A 14332-nucleotide genomic window follows, 5' to 3' on the forward strand; every position below is an offset into this window, starting at 1 on the left:
TGAAATTGTCTCTATTCACATTTTCTCAGAAGTTACTGGGAAAATACCTTGGGTATGCATCAGGGATATCCTAACCCAGTTGAAAATGCAATTTCCACTTTATACAATTTATTCAGACAGTCGCTAGCCTACTCCTCTTCAGAGGATGTTCTTAACAAACAGACCAAATTTTGGGTTGATGCTCTTTTAAAATGAATTGTGTTTGTCCTAGGGAATGAATAAAGCTACAAAGTATCACAAAATGATGCTTCGACTTTTTCATCATTCTTGTATATCTCCGCATCGCTCCTACCTTATGGGCCTAAGCTCCTTTTCTTGCTGCTTAAAATGTGGGCAACTAGATGTGGAATTGTTCCATACTTTTTGGGTGTGCCCCAGGTTTAAATGTTTTTGGAACTCAATAGTGCTTTATGCTACCACACACTTAGTATATTACCTACCTCTAACCCCGGAGTTTGTGCTTTTAGGTCTACTCAATTACCCGATCATTAAAATCTCAAGGGGTTGCAAGCAACTCCTTATTATGATAAACCTTGTAGCGTGGATCTACCTAGAACCCCCCCCCCCCCCCCCACTATCTATTTATTTTGAGATAAATTTATCTTACATCTTTTGTGTGGAATGGGTGGAGGCTTCTTTGCAAAAATAAATTATGGGTCAGAAATTTCTTTGATGTTTGGAAGTTTTCATCCAAACTTTGCCCGCAGAAACCCAACAATCAATAGTGTAATGCTTCCAATAAACTCAATGGTATCAGCTCAGACTCTTAACTAATGATCCTCCAATCGACATTCTATCTCCCACTTAAATTGAATCAAACTTACTGCATTATTCTAATAACAGAGGCCTCCTCACCTTCCTTTTGCCTGCTACCTACTAGCCCACTCGTCATCCTATCAAGCGTCTCCAAATGTTCATCTTCAGACTCAGCATTGTTAGCTTGCCCTCAACCTGTACTAATACACTTTACATCTCTGCGCTTCTCCATGCAATGCAAACAGATCATGGCTGGATGGGGAGACAAACAGGGAGCTGTACATAGCTTCATTAAAACATCAGATCACCCTGCCTCAGTACTCCTCTGAAGAGCCATGTTTTTAACTCCTATGTCCTGTCAATACAAGCCCCCCCCCCCCCAGACTTAGTTGGGTCCATGCACAACATAATAAATGCATGTGGTGCGTGCAACAGATCTAGGCTTGCGACTTTTTATTCTTCAAAGTGTGCAGATATTTTCTAAGATATGAATGGGTCAGTTTTATCTAGAAACAAGGGAAGAAAAAACTTCCAGTGAACATGCACTGCGTCATTTTGTCAGTCAATAAGAAGTTGGAGATGGTTCCTGGCCATGCACAGTAAAGAGCCTAAAGAGGTAGATTTCACAATCTGTTATTCCTTGTCAGGGATCTAACCAGCCATAGAAAAAAACTAAATGTACTGATAGATACTCTTAAAAGTGTGCCCGATCCAGAAAAGGCAAGGTTACAGTATGCGTGGACAAGGAGCAGCATGTGCAAGAAAGGAATCCAAACTGTATGTGCAGGATAGGAGTGTGAATGGTCCTATTGATCAGAATGTGTAGGAGAGGACTGTGGAGGGTGTGAAAGAGAGCAGTGTGTGCCTAAAAGGGCAGAGGGTATGATAGTGGGCAGTATGTGCAGGAGAGGTGTGTGGAGGGTATGACAGTGAACAGTATATGCAGGGGGGAATGTGGATGGAATGACAGAGGGAAGTATATGCCGTAGGAGTGTGGAGGGTATGACAGAGAGCACTGTGGCCAGGAGAGGAGTGTGGAGGGTATGACAGAGGGCACTATGTACAGGGAAGGATTGTGGAGCGTATGACGGTGGGCGGTATGTACAGGAAAGGAGTGTGGAGAGCATGACAGAGAGCAGTATATGCAGGAGAGGAATGTGGAGGGTATGACAGTGGGCAGTGTGTACAGGGGAGGAGTGTGGAGGGTATGACAAAGGGCAGTATATGCAGGAGAGGACTGTGGAGGGTATGACAGTGGGCACTATGTACAGGAGAGGAGTGCGGAGGGTATGACAGAGGGCACCATGGCCAGGAGAGGAGTGTGGAGGGTATGACAGTGGGTAGTATGTACAGGAGAGAAATGTGGAGAGTATGACAGTGGGCAGTGTATGCAGGAGAGGAATGTGAAGGGTATGACAGTGAGCAGTATATGCAAGAGAGTGGAGTGTAGAGGATATGACAGGTAGCAATATATGCAGAAGAGAAATGTGGAGGGTATGACAGTGGGGAGTATATACAAGAGAGAGTGGCGGGTATGACAGTGGACAGTATGTACAGGAGAGGAGTGTAGAGGGTAGGACAGTAGGCAGTATGTACAGGAGAGGAGTGTGGCGGGTATGACAGTGGGCACTATGTACAGGAGAGGAGGGTGGAATGTATGAGGGAGGGCAGCATGTACAGGAGAGGAGTGTAGAAAGTAGGACAGTGGGCAGTATGTACAGGAGAGGAGCGTGGAATGTATGACAGTGGGCAGTATGTACAGGAGAGGAGTGTAGAGGGTAGGACAGTGGGCAGTATATGTTCAAACCTACATTGATGTCTGAAACAACATAGCTCACTACCTACAATAAATCAGTGACAACATAATTTGTTTTAAGGCGTGTTTTGCATAAAATGAGCCCCTACCCTTCAGGAATTACTCAGGAAAGGTGGCAGGATGGGTAATGAACCCCTTTAGGCAATGCATGTTTATTGGCTGCAATGAAAGGCCGCTAGATATCACAGCAATCGGAGGTGCTAAGGGACCCTCATCATAGATATAGCATGTGGAACGTGAAAAAAAACAATGCTAATGTAAGGCTCACACCCTCCCCAGCATCTAGGGTTAACAAAAGCAGACCTTAAATCAGATGTTCCATTTCAGCAACCCCCTACCGGGATCCTCCAGCACTGCTTATAACTTTATGTCTCAGTTGGCTGAGCTTGGATTTGCACCAGTGCTAGCCTGCAGCAGAGACTTAATAGGCTGCTTTTGCATTAGCTCATAGATGATCAGACAATTTTTGGTAGATGCTGAAATGTTAGGTTTGGGTAGATGCTTGAGTTTTTAACCCCCTGAGAAATGAGTCCATGTCTTGGGGACTCTTTTAGTGATATCCCTGTGAGTTGTTTTTGCAGCTGCATATCTGCTGTGGCCATTGCAATGGGGTTCTCACTCCAGGTATGTTTACATTCCTTTATTTTTCCCACATTATCTGCTAGTGTTTGGTTCTGCAGGCTTAAAGTGATACCGAAATTGTAAATTCTTCAACATTTGCTCTCCTCAACACTTCAATAAATATCCATTTTTTTTTCCGATCGACCTCATACAACCAAAATAATCAGTCTATAGTAAACAACCCATTAGGTCGATATGGTACACTCATGGAAGTTGATTTCAATGGATAGATAAAATATGACCGTAACATGATTGTAAGCCATAAATCGCATCCCTGTTTCCACCATGTAATCTCATAAATCTGGTCAAATGAAATATGATTGTATTTATGAACAATGTATCTCAATGCTGTCGATCGATACAAAACAATCCATACCTTTACACCCTGGCCGATCCAATCAGTTGCATTGAAATTGAGTCTAAATTGATTTGAAGGGAAGTTATTTGTTTTTTCACCTAAAGTTGATCATTTTGATCAAATATCATAAAATAAAAAAGCAAAAAAATAAAAAACAATATTGTATGACCACCATTAAAGGGCTGGTCCAAACAAAATCGGCAGAAGGTGGATCCTGGTTGGCTAAGCCTTTCCCCAGCTTCTATTCTCCAACTGCAAGATCTCCCTGCCATAATTACCCTCTCACGTTGCCACACACCTGGGAGTTTTATGTGGTCGCGTCCACCTTTGTGTGTTCCAGCTCCTCTTGTTTCATTCTCCATAATATAAAATAAATACATTTTCAGCACCAAGATCTTACCAATTGTGAAGTTTCTAGGTCAGGGGTAGCCAACCAGTGGCCCGGGGGCCACATGTGGCCCGCGGAGCCCTTTGATGTGGCCCGCGACCTCCTGCTCTGGAATGGCAGGTAAGCAAGCCCAGATCGCAGGTTGCCGACCCGTCATACCACATCATTGGTGTTGTGAATGAAGCTCGTGGTAGAGGAAGAAAACGGCTGCAGAGCAGAGCCCATAAGCTGATGCTTCCTGTACAGCGCCGGCTTTTGCCACAGGCAGAGTCTATGGCAAAGTTCAGTTAACCCACAGGATAGACACAAGTGCATTACACTGTACCCGCGGTGTGGGTAATCATCAGTGTGAAAGCAGTTTAGGCCCTTTTCACACAATCAGCCCTACCAAATCGGACCCTCAATTCACCTCTACAGAGCGGCAGATGTAAACAGACTTTTGTCCGTTTACTCCCGCCTGCCTCCAATCCGGTCCTAAAAATCAGATAAAAAAACTAGAAGGGAATTCGCCCCCTTCCATCTAGGTGGATCGGATTGGAGGGCCTATAGAGTAGTCGTGACCTGCCATCGCCCATTGTGACCCGCGACTGGTTACCAAGTTGCTTAAGTGGCCCTCGCTCTTAAAAAGTTTGGGCACCCCTGTTCTAGGTGGTTTAACTTTTCAACATCCACCAAAATATTAATATCATTTATAGCTGCACTGACTCTTTAATCCGTGTTTCCACTTGATTTTGGATGCAAAGTTTTAAATGAAAACTACGTTTTCGGGTCCGGAGAAGTAAAAAGAGCCTTATTTCTGGGTACTGCAGACAAAAAAAACTTGCCATTACACACAAAGCATTTCCATCCAGCATCAAACCTCTACTTGAGTACAGAAACTTGTGTACGCCTTGCTTAGATGGAAATCTCAGCATTCACTCTGAGTGTTGTTGAAGTTCCCATCTAAAAAAAAAGATCCGCACAGCCTGTTTATGTTAAAGCCTATTTATACCTGGTGTTGGAGGCTTCTGCATAGCAACCAGTCCAATAACGAGCAATTATTTTTTTAGAGCAGGTTAGCTGATGTTTCATAGCTTACTTTGGCAAATAACCTCTCTTCCATTTGCTCTAATTTTCCATGCTAATTATGCCGACTGAATTAAAAAAAAAAAAAAAAAACAAGATGCCTCCTGCTCTGTGGTGCCCTAGGCGTCTGTCTCATCTGCATACATTATATATACAGGGCTGAATTCATTGTGTTCGACTCTGGAGGCTAGAATCCCATTTTCCAAGATACAGAACCTGTTCTTTAGGCTGGCCTTTAGATGGGGCATTGTTCTCGGGGAGATGTCTGATGGAGAAATTTTATATTCACTACTCAGAGAAAATAGGGAAAGGTTGGTTACTTCAGCAAGTTAGAAAACCATTGTTAGTAGCAATGATACTTTTGGCCTCTTAAGGAATTGTTTTTTTTTCCCCCAAAGTGAACCCATAAACAATGCATTCCTCATGTGAACATTGTATTGGGGACAATTAATTTTATATATATTAGGTCATCTTTCCATTGCAAACAGGCATACTTTAGCTACTCAAGGGTAAGAGGTGGCAGTTGATGGATTCAGCTATGTCTAGCTAATTAGACAAGTCTCCTGTCTACAGGCCCCAAATAAGAATGTCAGCCAACCTATTCCAGGAGAAAGTATTGATCAGGTTAGAGAACATGTCCTTAGCTCTAGTCTACCTCCCATTGATAAGTGGTACTGACAGCATTTACCAGCATCACTCTCCTTTCCAATGACTTAACAGGATTGCTCAGCCAAGCCGACTGTCCCTGTTTAGGGGTGCATAGCCTGTTCCCCATCACACATGCCCATGTAGGTCTATTTTAATGCTCTTGTAGGTCTATCTTGATGCCCTCATCACATATGCCCTCATAGGTCTATCTTCATGTCCTCATCACACATGCCCTCATAGGTTTCTTCATGCCCTCATCACACATGCCCTAATAGGTCTATCTTCATGCCCTCATCATACAGGCCCTCATAGGCATCTTCATGCCCTCATCACACATGCCCTTATAGGTCTATCTTCATGCCCTCATCACACATACCCTCGTAGGTCTATCTTCATGCCCTCAATATACAAGCCCTTGTAGGTCATTCTCCGTGCCCTCATCGCACATGCCCTGGTAGGTCTATCTTCATAACCTCATCACACATGCCCTTGTAGATCTATCATCATGCCCTCATCACACATGCCCTTGTAGGTTCTCTTTTTAGATATGCCTTCACAGGCTCTTGAATAATCAATTTGCCCAGCGGTGGAAATGTCGATGATCATCTTACTAAATGGAGAACTGTATTTTATTTGCTCTGGAGAAGCCAAGGTAAAGAGATGAATAAATAGGCCAAGCTATAGATAGACAGGATAGATAACTAAACAGGTGAATAGAAAAGGAATATATGGAGCTGGAAAAAAAAAAGAAAAAAGCATAGATAGATAGATAGATAGATAGATAGATAGATAGATAGATAGATAGATAGATAGATAGATAGATAGATAGATAGATAGATAGGCAAAGCTCATACAGCAATGTCATCACACACCTGCTCACAGACAACATCCGCTGCAGTTACATAAAACAAAATCCCCATATTTGGGAGGTACACATAGCAGACCTTAATCTTCCATTAAAATCCCATCTTGCATGCCCTTCTCTACAAGCAGCAATGTTACCTCTTGGTCCGCCTGAACATGGCTGGAGTGGGTAGGTGACCTCGGCCAGGTGTGCAGGGGGCTGTCAGTGATGAAGTGGTTGTCAGAAGATGATCAGAGAAACTCCAGGAAAGACATGTCATTAGCGGAGACTGGAAAGGAACCAGTTGGGTGTTGAGGAAAGGACGATGACAGGACAAAAATAGAGGAACCACAGCAGAGGTGAGATGGGAAGAGAGTGTAGAAGGTTAGAGCGCAAGACAATAGAGGAGGTAGAGAAGAGAGCCACCGAGGGACAATAATGGACAGAGATAGATGGACAAAGAAAATGGGACAGGAGAAGGAGCCGGGCACAGCTGTGATGTATAGGTAGACAATGAAGAAGGTGACAAGGAATGAGCAATGGAGAGAGGGAGGGCAGCTGGAAAAGGGATTGGTAAAAAGACAGAGGAAAGGAGGGGAAGACAAAGGCAGAGCTTGGGAGACAGTAGAGGGAGAGATGCTGGAGATCCAGGGGGAGAGGAGACAGGGAAGGATGACAAGGATATTATGAGGGGAAAGGAAGCAGCAAAAAGAACTGCAGACAGGAGGGGGCGAGCAGACAGAGATTGAACCAGTGAGAGACTGCAGCTGTGTCCTTTACTGTTCAGCATGAGTGTGCATCTGCCTGTGTGTGTGACACGTCAACTACACGTGTGTAGATGACGATAACTGGCTCTGTCATGCCTGTAAGTTAGCACGCCTCTATAGGTGTGTAGAAGTGTGTCACTGCACATGTACATTAAGATGCCCAGAAAGCATTAGGTAACTGTCATCCAATCATGCCGGTTTTGGCAGAATCAGGTGATAATCAGGCAGCCTACGGGTACTGTCAGCAGACAACCGCAGGAAAAAGATCCTGGGGGGAACAGATTATGGCAAATATCCCCAAATCCATCTCTACACATGACACACTGTATTCACACAGTGCTATATCCACGTGTGTTCATGAAAAGCTATGAAACCCTTCCATCTTGACATAAGCAAGTAACCCCATATCCATATTCATAAGCTTTGTATGCCACATCTGTAGAAATAAGGTACGCACACCTTTATACCCATCTCTAGACGAAGTAAGCTCCTTACCCCTAAATCCACCTCTAGGCACTGGAAGCTTTGCACCCCATTTCCACCTTATAGATATAATATGCTTTCTATCCTTTATTCATCTCTAGCCCAGAAAAGCTCAGTGCCCTATATCCATCTTTATACACAGAAAGGTTTGTATTTCCTATATGCATTTCTCTGCTTCATAAGGTTTGAGTACACCATATCTACTTTTGACGCGATAAGCTCTGTACAGCCATATATATATTTCTAAACACAATATAAGCTCCTTATCCTAATATCTAGATACTCTTTTCCCTCATATCTGTCTCTAGATGTGATAAGCTCTGTACCCCATATCCACAGCTAGACATGATTAGCTCTACATCCTATAACCACCTCTAGACATGATAAGCTCTGCATCCTATATCCTATAACTCCAGATATGATAGGTTCTGTAACCTATATCCACTTCTAGATATGATAAGCGTTGTACCCTATATCCAACTCCAGGTATGATAAGCTCTGTACCCTATATCCATCTACAGATATGATAAGCTCTGTACCTTATATCCACCTCTAGATATAATAAGCTCTTCATCCTATATCAATGAAAGGTTCTGTACCCTATATCCACTTCCTAGATATGATAAGCTCTGCATCCTATATCCATCTCCAGATATGATAAGATCTGCGCCCTATATCCACCTCTAGATATGATAGGCTCTGTACCCTATATCCACCTCTAGATATAATAAGCTCTTCATCCTATATCCACCTCTAGATATGATAAGCTCTGTACCCTATATCCACCTCTAGATATAATAAGCTCTTCATCCTATATCCACCTATAGATATGATAAGCTCTGCATCCTATATCCATCTCCAGATATGATAAGCTCTGCAGCCTATATCCACTTCTAGATATGATCGGTTCTGTACCCTATATCCACCTCTAGATATTATAAGCTCCGCATCCTATATCCATCTCCAGATATGATAAGACATACTGTTGACAATATAGGCTCTGCATGCTTATATTTATCTCTAGAAACAATACATTCCAAATGCTCATATCCACATCTAGACCTAGTTAGTAATCTCTGTACCCCATACCCACCTATATATATATATATATATATATATATATATAGTCTGTAGTTTATATACAGTATGCTGGTAGACATTATAGGCTTTGCGTCCTAATATCCATTTCTAGACACACTAAGCTCTCTATTCCTATATCTATTGTATCTCTAGACATGATAAGTTATGTACCCTATATCCACCTGTAGACATGACAATCTCTGTATTTTATATATACACTAGACATTATAAGCTTTGCATGATCATAGCCGTCCCTAGACACAATAAGCCCAAATCCACACATTCTCTACCCTGTATCCTAATATCCCATATACACCTTAAGATCTGTACTCCATGGATATCATAAACTCTGTATTCCCATAGACAAGATAGGTTCTGTACCCTATACTCCATCTATTCTGGATAGTATAAGTGCTGCATTCCATATCCATATTCAAACACAATGAGCTCCAAATCCTCTTAATTACCTCTAGATGTGATAATCTCTGTACTCTATATATAGCTCTAGACATGATAAGCTCTGTAACCAATAAACACCTATAGACATGATAAGCTCTGTACCATATGTACAGTACACCTCTAGACACGATAAACCCTGTACCCTATATCCACCTCAATATATGTTAAGCTATGCATCCTATATTCGCTTCTAGACATAATAAACTTTGCACCATGTATCTACCTCTGGCTGCAGGTGGTAAGTGGCACACTGCATCTGGTGGCAAGCTGCAGGTGGCAAGTGGCATACTGCATCTGGTGGCAGGCTATGGGTGGCAAGTGGCACACTGCATCTGGTGGCAGGCTATGGTGGCAAGTGACAATTACAACGTAGTAATACAAATAATGTGATTTGATCATCCTGGCACCATATCAAGCATGATGTCAGTATGATTTAAGTACCAACACCAACAATTTGCCCAAAAAAAAACACCCGCCGCTGAAATCCCATCAACCCCCGAGACTACATCCCCCTCCATCTCATCTTTTTATGGGAAGGGGGGGGGGGGGGGGTGTGGCTGAATGCCAGTTTGGAAATGTGATCACCCTAGCCAAGGACCTGAAGGAAGACTTGCTTGAAGGAGATTGGCCTGTGAAAGCTTGGCTGGAGAGGTTGGTGCCTTTCGACTGTAGCTCAAGGTGTGGAAGTCCCTTTTTGAGGAAGAGACGCCAAAGGTTGCTGCTTAAGGACTGACTGCTCTTATAGGGTCTTGGATATACTGGCTGTCTCCTCTTTAGCATTATTTTTGAGGCTGCTAATATAGGGCCTAATACTACTGGAGCAAGATTTTTCAGAAAGTTGTCCTTCAAGATCTGTAAGTGTGTTTGGGTATCCTGCACCCTCAACCTTCCTCCCTGAATTTGTTCCAAGACCTGCAATAACTCTTCAAAAGAAACCACTAGACTGAGCCTAAATTTGTACTTCTGGAACTGAAAACCAGACGGGCAGCCTCTGGGCAGGTAAGGGGAACCTAATATAATTCCAGTGGCCCCATTGGCAGTTGACCCTACATGATGATAAGCTCGGTACTCTATATCCATCTCTAGATATAAGCTGTGCAGCCTACAGTATATCAACCTCGACATGATATGCTCTATACCCTAGGTCTACCTTTAGCCAAGATAAGCTGTATACTCCATATTATCCTATTAGATTGTAAGCTCTTCTGAGCAGGGCCCTCTTAATCCTCTTGTATTTTATTGTATTATAACTGTATTGTCTCCCTTTTATATTGTAAAGAGCTGCGTAAACTCACTATATAAATCCTGTATAATAATAATAATAATAAGTGCCCTCTAAACATGAACTCTAGTCTTACATCCACTTCTAGGCATGATAAACTCTGTATCACACATCCACCTCTAGACATGTTAGGGTCTGTGCCCTATATCAACCTATAGACATAAGCTCTATCCTCCATATCCACCTCTGTACATGACAAACTTTGTATTCTTATATTTACCTCTAGACATGATAAGCTGTATACCCCATATCTACCTCTGTACATGACAAACTCTGTATTCTCATTTCCACCTCTAGAAATGATAATCTCTGTACTTTGTGTCCCTCCAAGTCTCTCCCTAGAGATGATAAGCTTTGTAATTCTTCTTAGACAAGATAGGCTGTGCACCCCACCTCCATACCCCATCCATCTTCATTATAATCTCTTCATCCATCTTCATTTTTAGACATGAATAGCTGTACCTCATATCAACCTCTAGATGTGATAAGTTATATGTTGGGAAAACTATCTCTAGACTTGACAAGCTCTGTATTCTGTATTGCACATCCATCTCTAGACATAATAGGCTAAAGGCCCATACACACAGGCTGAATGTCAGGCGGCATCAGTCGGTTCATTAGAAACCAGCTGACATTCAGCCTGTGTGTTGTCAGCCAGTCCGACAGAAGCCAGCCGTGGCTGGCTTGTGTCGAAGGGGCATGACCGAAAAAAGTCTGCCGATTGGCTCCCAATCAGCACTCTCAACCAATGTTCTGGTGGGGTTAGAACACAATAGCTCAGTGAGCGTTATTGCTGTACTAATGTTGGATAGTTAGTACAGCAGCCCTTCTTTTCTTTTCTTTTTTTGTTTCATTCAGCCATCAGGGTTGAACCAAATAACTGTTAGTATGTACCAGACTTTGGTATTTTCTTTAGCCATGTAAGCTACCCAAGATCTATCTCAAGTCAAAATTTCCAATCTTTCCATCTCTAAATGCTTTAGACTCTGTACACACAATATACAGTATGTTCTTTACTTTCATAACCATCTATAGACATAAGCTAGAACTGGACAAACACTTTGAGACAGTATTTTTTTTTAAGAGCCAGGAAGTTTGCAGCCACAGAGAATAGAAGGATAGGTTACAAAATGGAAATAATACTTACCCACTGCTCTTCCTGGGCAGGGGCAGATCCTGTTAAAACAAAGAAAAGCAATTAGGACCAGACAAAATCCAGCTAACAGAGATAAAACAAGATAATCATTATCAATCATGTAATGACCATAAACCAGTAGTTGACAACTTTTGTGTCATAGTGGGACTCATAGAACACACATACAGTAATGTTCAGCATATGAAATTCTAGAGAGGACTGTCAGAGGCTGCAGATGGCGAACCTTGGCATCCCAGATGTTTTGGAACTACATTTTCCATGATACTCATCCACTCTGCAGTGTAGTTGAGCATCATGGGAAATGTAGTTGTAAAACATCTGGGGTGCAAAGGTTTGCCACCACTGTAGGAGTGATGGTCAGAGGCTGCAGACATACTAGAGGAATGATGGTCAGAGACTGCAGACATGCTAGAGGAATGATGGTCAGAGACTGCAGACATGCTAGAGGAATGATGGTCAGAGACTGCAGACATGCTAGAGGAATGATGGTCAGAGACTGCAGACATGCTAGAGGAATGATGGTCAGAGACTGCAGACATGCTAGAGGAATGATGGTCAGAGACTGCAGACATGCTAGAGGAATGATGGTCAGAGACTGCAGACATGCTAGAGGAATGATGGTCAGAGACTGCAGACATGCTAGAGGAATGATGGTCAGAGACTGCAGACATGCTAGAGCAGGGATATACAATTAGCAGACCTCCAGCTTTTGCAGAAATACAAGTCCCATGAGGCATAGCAAGACTGACAGCCACAAGAATGATACCCAGAGGCATGATGGGACTTGTAGTTTTACAACAGCTGGAGGTCCGCTAATTGCATATCCCTGTACTAGAGGAATGATGGTCAGAGACTGTGGATATCCTGTAGGCTTGGATGGAGACTGGAGACATGCTGCAGGAGACAATCAGAGATTGAGGATAAGTCTCTATGAATAAGCCCATTGTATGCGTTATGCTTTAAAGGACAGAGGTGGAGGTGGTTTTCCGGTGGTTCTAAGGGGCTGATCATGGACCACTGGGTAAGCCAACACCTGTGGTTGGGAGTGAGCAGGCAGATGATCAGCAGTAGAGTGTTGAATTATTTGTACATGTGTTAAGGTGTATACAAATCTCTTGCAAATCTTTCAGAACTATCACAAGCATTTTGCCTGGTAATTGGCAGACAGAGAGGCTATTTAGAGCAGTTGGGAGAGTAATGCAAACTGAGAGGAACCAGAGGAACTTGAAGATAAATTTGAGAAATTCTTTGGTAAAATAGAAGGACTAACCAACGGCTATGCTCTAAGCACATTTGATGAAAACCCATGTACCCAGCTTCTTTAGATACGTTTCATGCAAAATTTTGTTGCATAATTGACTCAAATATGCAACACAATACTTACACGTGTGGCACCATTTACTCTAGCATGGAAGAGGTTTTATCTACCATCGATACAGCCGTATTTCTTTGGGCTGAGTAAAAAAAACTGATCTGTGTATGGCCAGCCTTAGAGCTCTTTCACAATGGCGACAATGCTTACCATCCCCTGAAAAGTGTGTAGGTGGGATTCAGCCTGGTGCAGCAATAATAATTCACACAGTCAGGTGCAGTGAAGAAATGGAAATAGTACAGCAACAATTCACAACAAACCCAACGGGAAGGCTGCCTAACTGGGTGCACTCACGGTTTCCAGTAATGTGAAGAGGGCAGGTATCAACCGGACTGAGAGCGTCTGTTAAGAGAGCAGAATGCAGCCTGGCCGTCTTGTGCCCAAACGGGGTAAAGTCCAAAGGAGATGTGTCCCTATGCTTTCTCTCCTCGTCAGGAGCCTTTCACTTATTGCTAATACTGTCCCTAGCAGATGGGGAGCCTGTCTCCAACTCTACCAACTCGCAACAGCACACCGAACCTGGGAGACAGGGCCTTAATAAGGCTCTGCCTGACCCAAGATTGCTGTCAGAGTCACATGGGATGGCAACATCCAATTGGATGCCTCCCCAGTGACCTAGGAAACCATAGAGGAAATCTGTTCTTCTAGACTTCCTCTCCAACAATAGTGCCACTGTGGAAGAGTGCCACCTGCAGTGGAGAAAGTAGACTGCAGTTGCCTACAAGTGACCTAGGAAATCATAGAGGAAATCTGTTCTTCTAGACTTCCTCTCCAACAATAGTGCCGCTGTGGAAGAGTGCCACATGCAGTGGAGAAAGTAGACTGCAGTTGCCTACAAGTGGCCTAGGAAACCATAGAGGAAATCTGTTCTTCTAGACTTCCTCTCCAACAATAGTGTCGCTGTGGAAGAGTGCCACCTGCAGTGGAGAAAGTAGACTGCAGTTGCCTACAAGTGACCTAGGAAACCATAGAGGAGATCTGTTCTTCTAGACTTCCTCTCCAACAATAGTGCCGCTGTGGAAGAGTGCCATCTGCAGTGGAGAAAGTAGACTGCAGTTGCCTCCCCAGTGACCTAGGAAACCATAGAGGAATTCTGTTCTTCTAGACTTCCTCTCCAACAATAGTGCCGCTGTGGAAGAGTGCCACCTGCGGTGGAGAAAGTAGACTGCAGTTGCCTACAAGTGACCTAGGAAACCATAGAGGAAATCTGTTCTTCTAGACTTCCTCTCCAACAATA

General features: G+C 43.2%; 1 protein-coding gene across 3 annotated transcripts in view; it reads right to left on the reverse strand.

Annotated features, from left to right (window-relative positions):
* Nucleotides 1–14332, reverse strand: part of MAST1 (microtubule associated serine/threonine kinase 1) — a 188728-nt gene that overhangs the window by 128297 nt on the left and 46099 nt on the right. For 2 of the 3 annotated variants that reach the window (XM_077470389.1, XM_077470388.1), the window contains exon 1: nt 6655–7238. In XM_077470389.1, the coding sequence (XP_077326515.1) occupies nt 6655–6776 (122 nt within the window). In that variant the 5' untranslated portion in view covers nt 6777–7238. Of the gene's footprint in view, nt 1–6654; nt 7239–11714; nt 11744–14332 lie in introns of those variants that run through there. The other variant, XM_077470390.1, reaches the window with a different exon arrangement.

The sequence above is a fragment of the Lithobates pipiens genome, unplaced genomic scaffold (assembly GCF_037356315.1).
Source record: "Lithobates pipiens isolate NorthernLeopardFrog02 unplaced genomic scaffold, aLitPip1_a1.2 Scaffold_8, whole genome shotgun sequence".
Classification (NCBI taxonomy): Eukaryota; Metazoa; Chordata; class Amphibia; order Anura; family Ranidae; genus Lithobates; species Lithobates pipiens.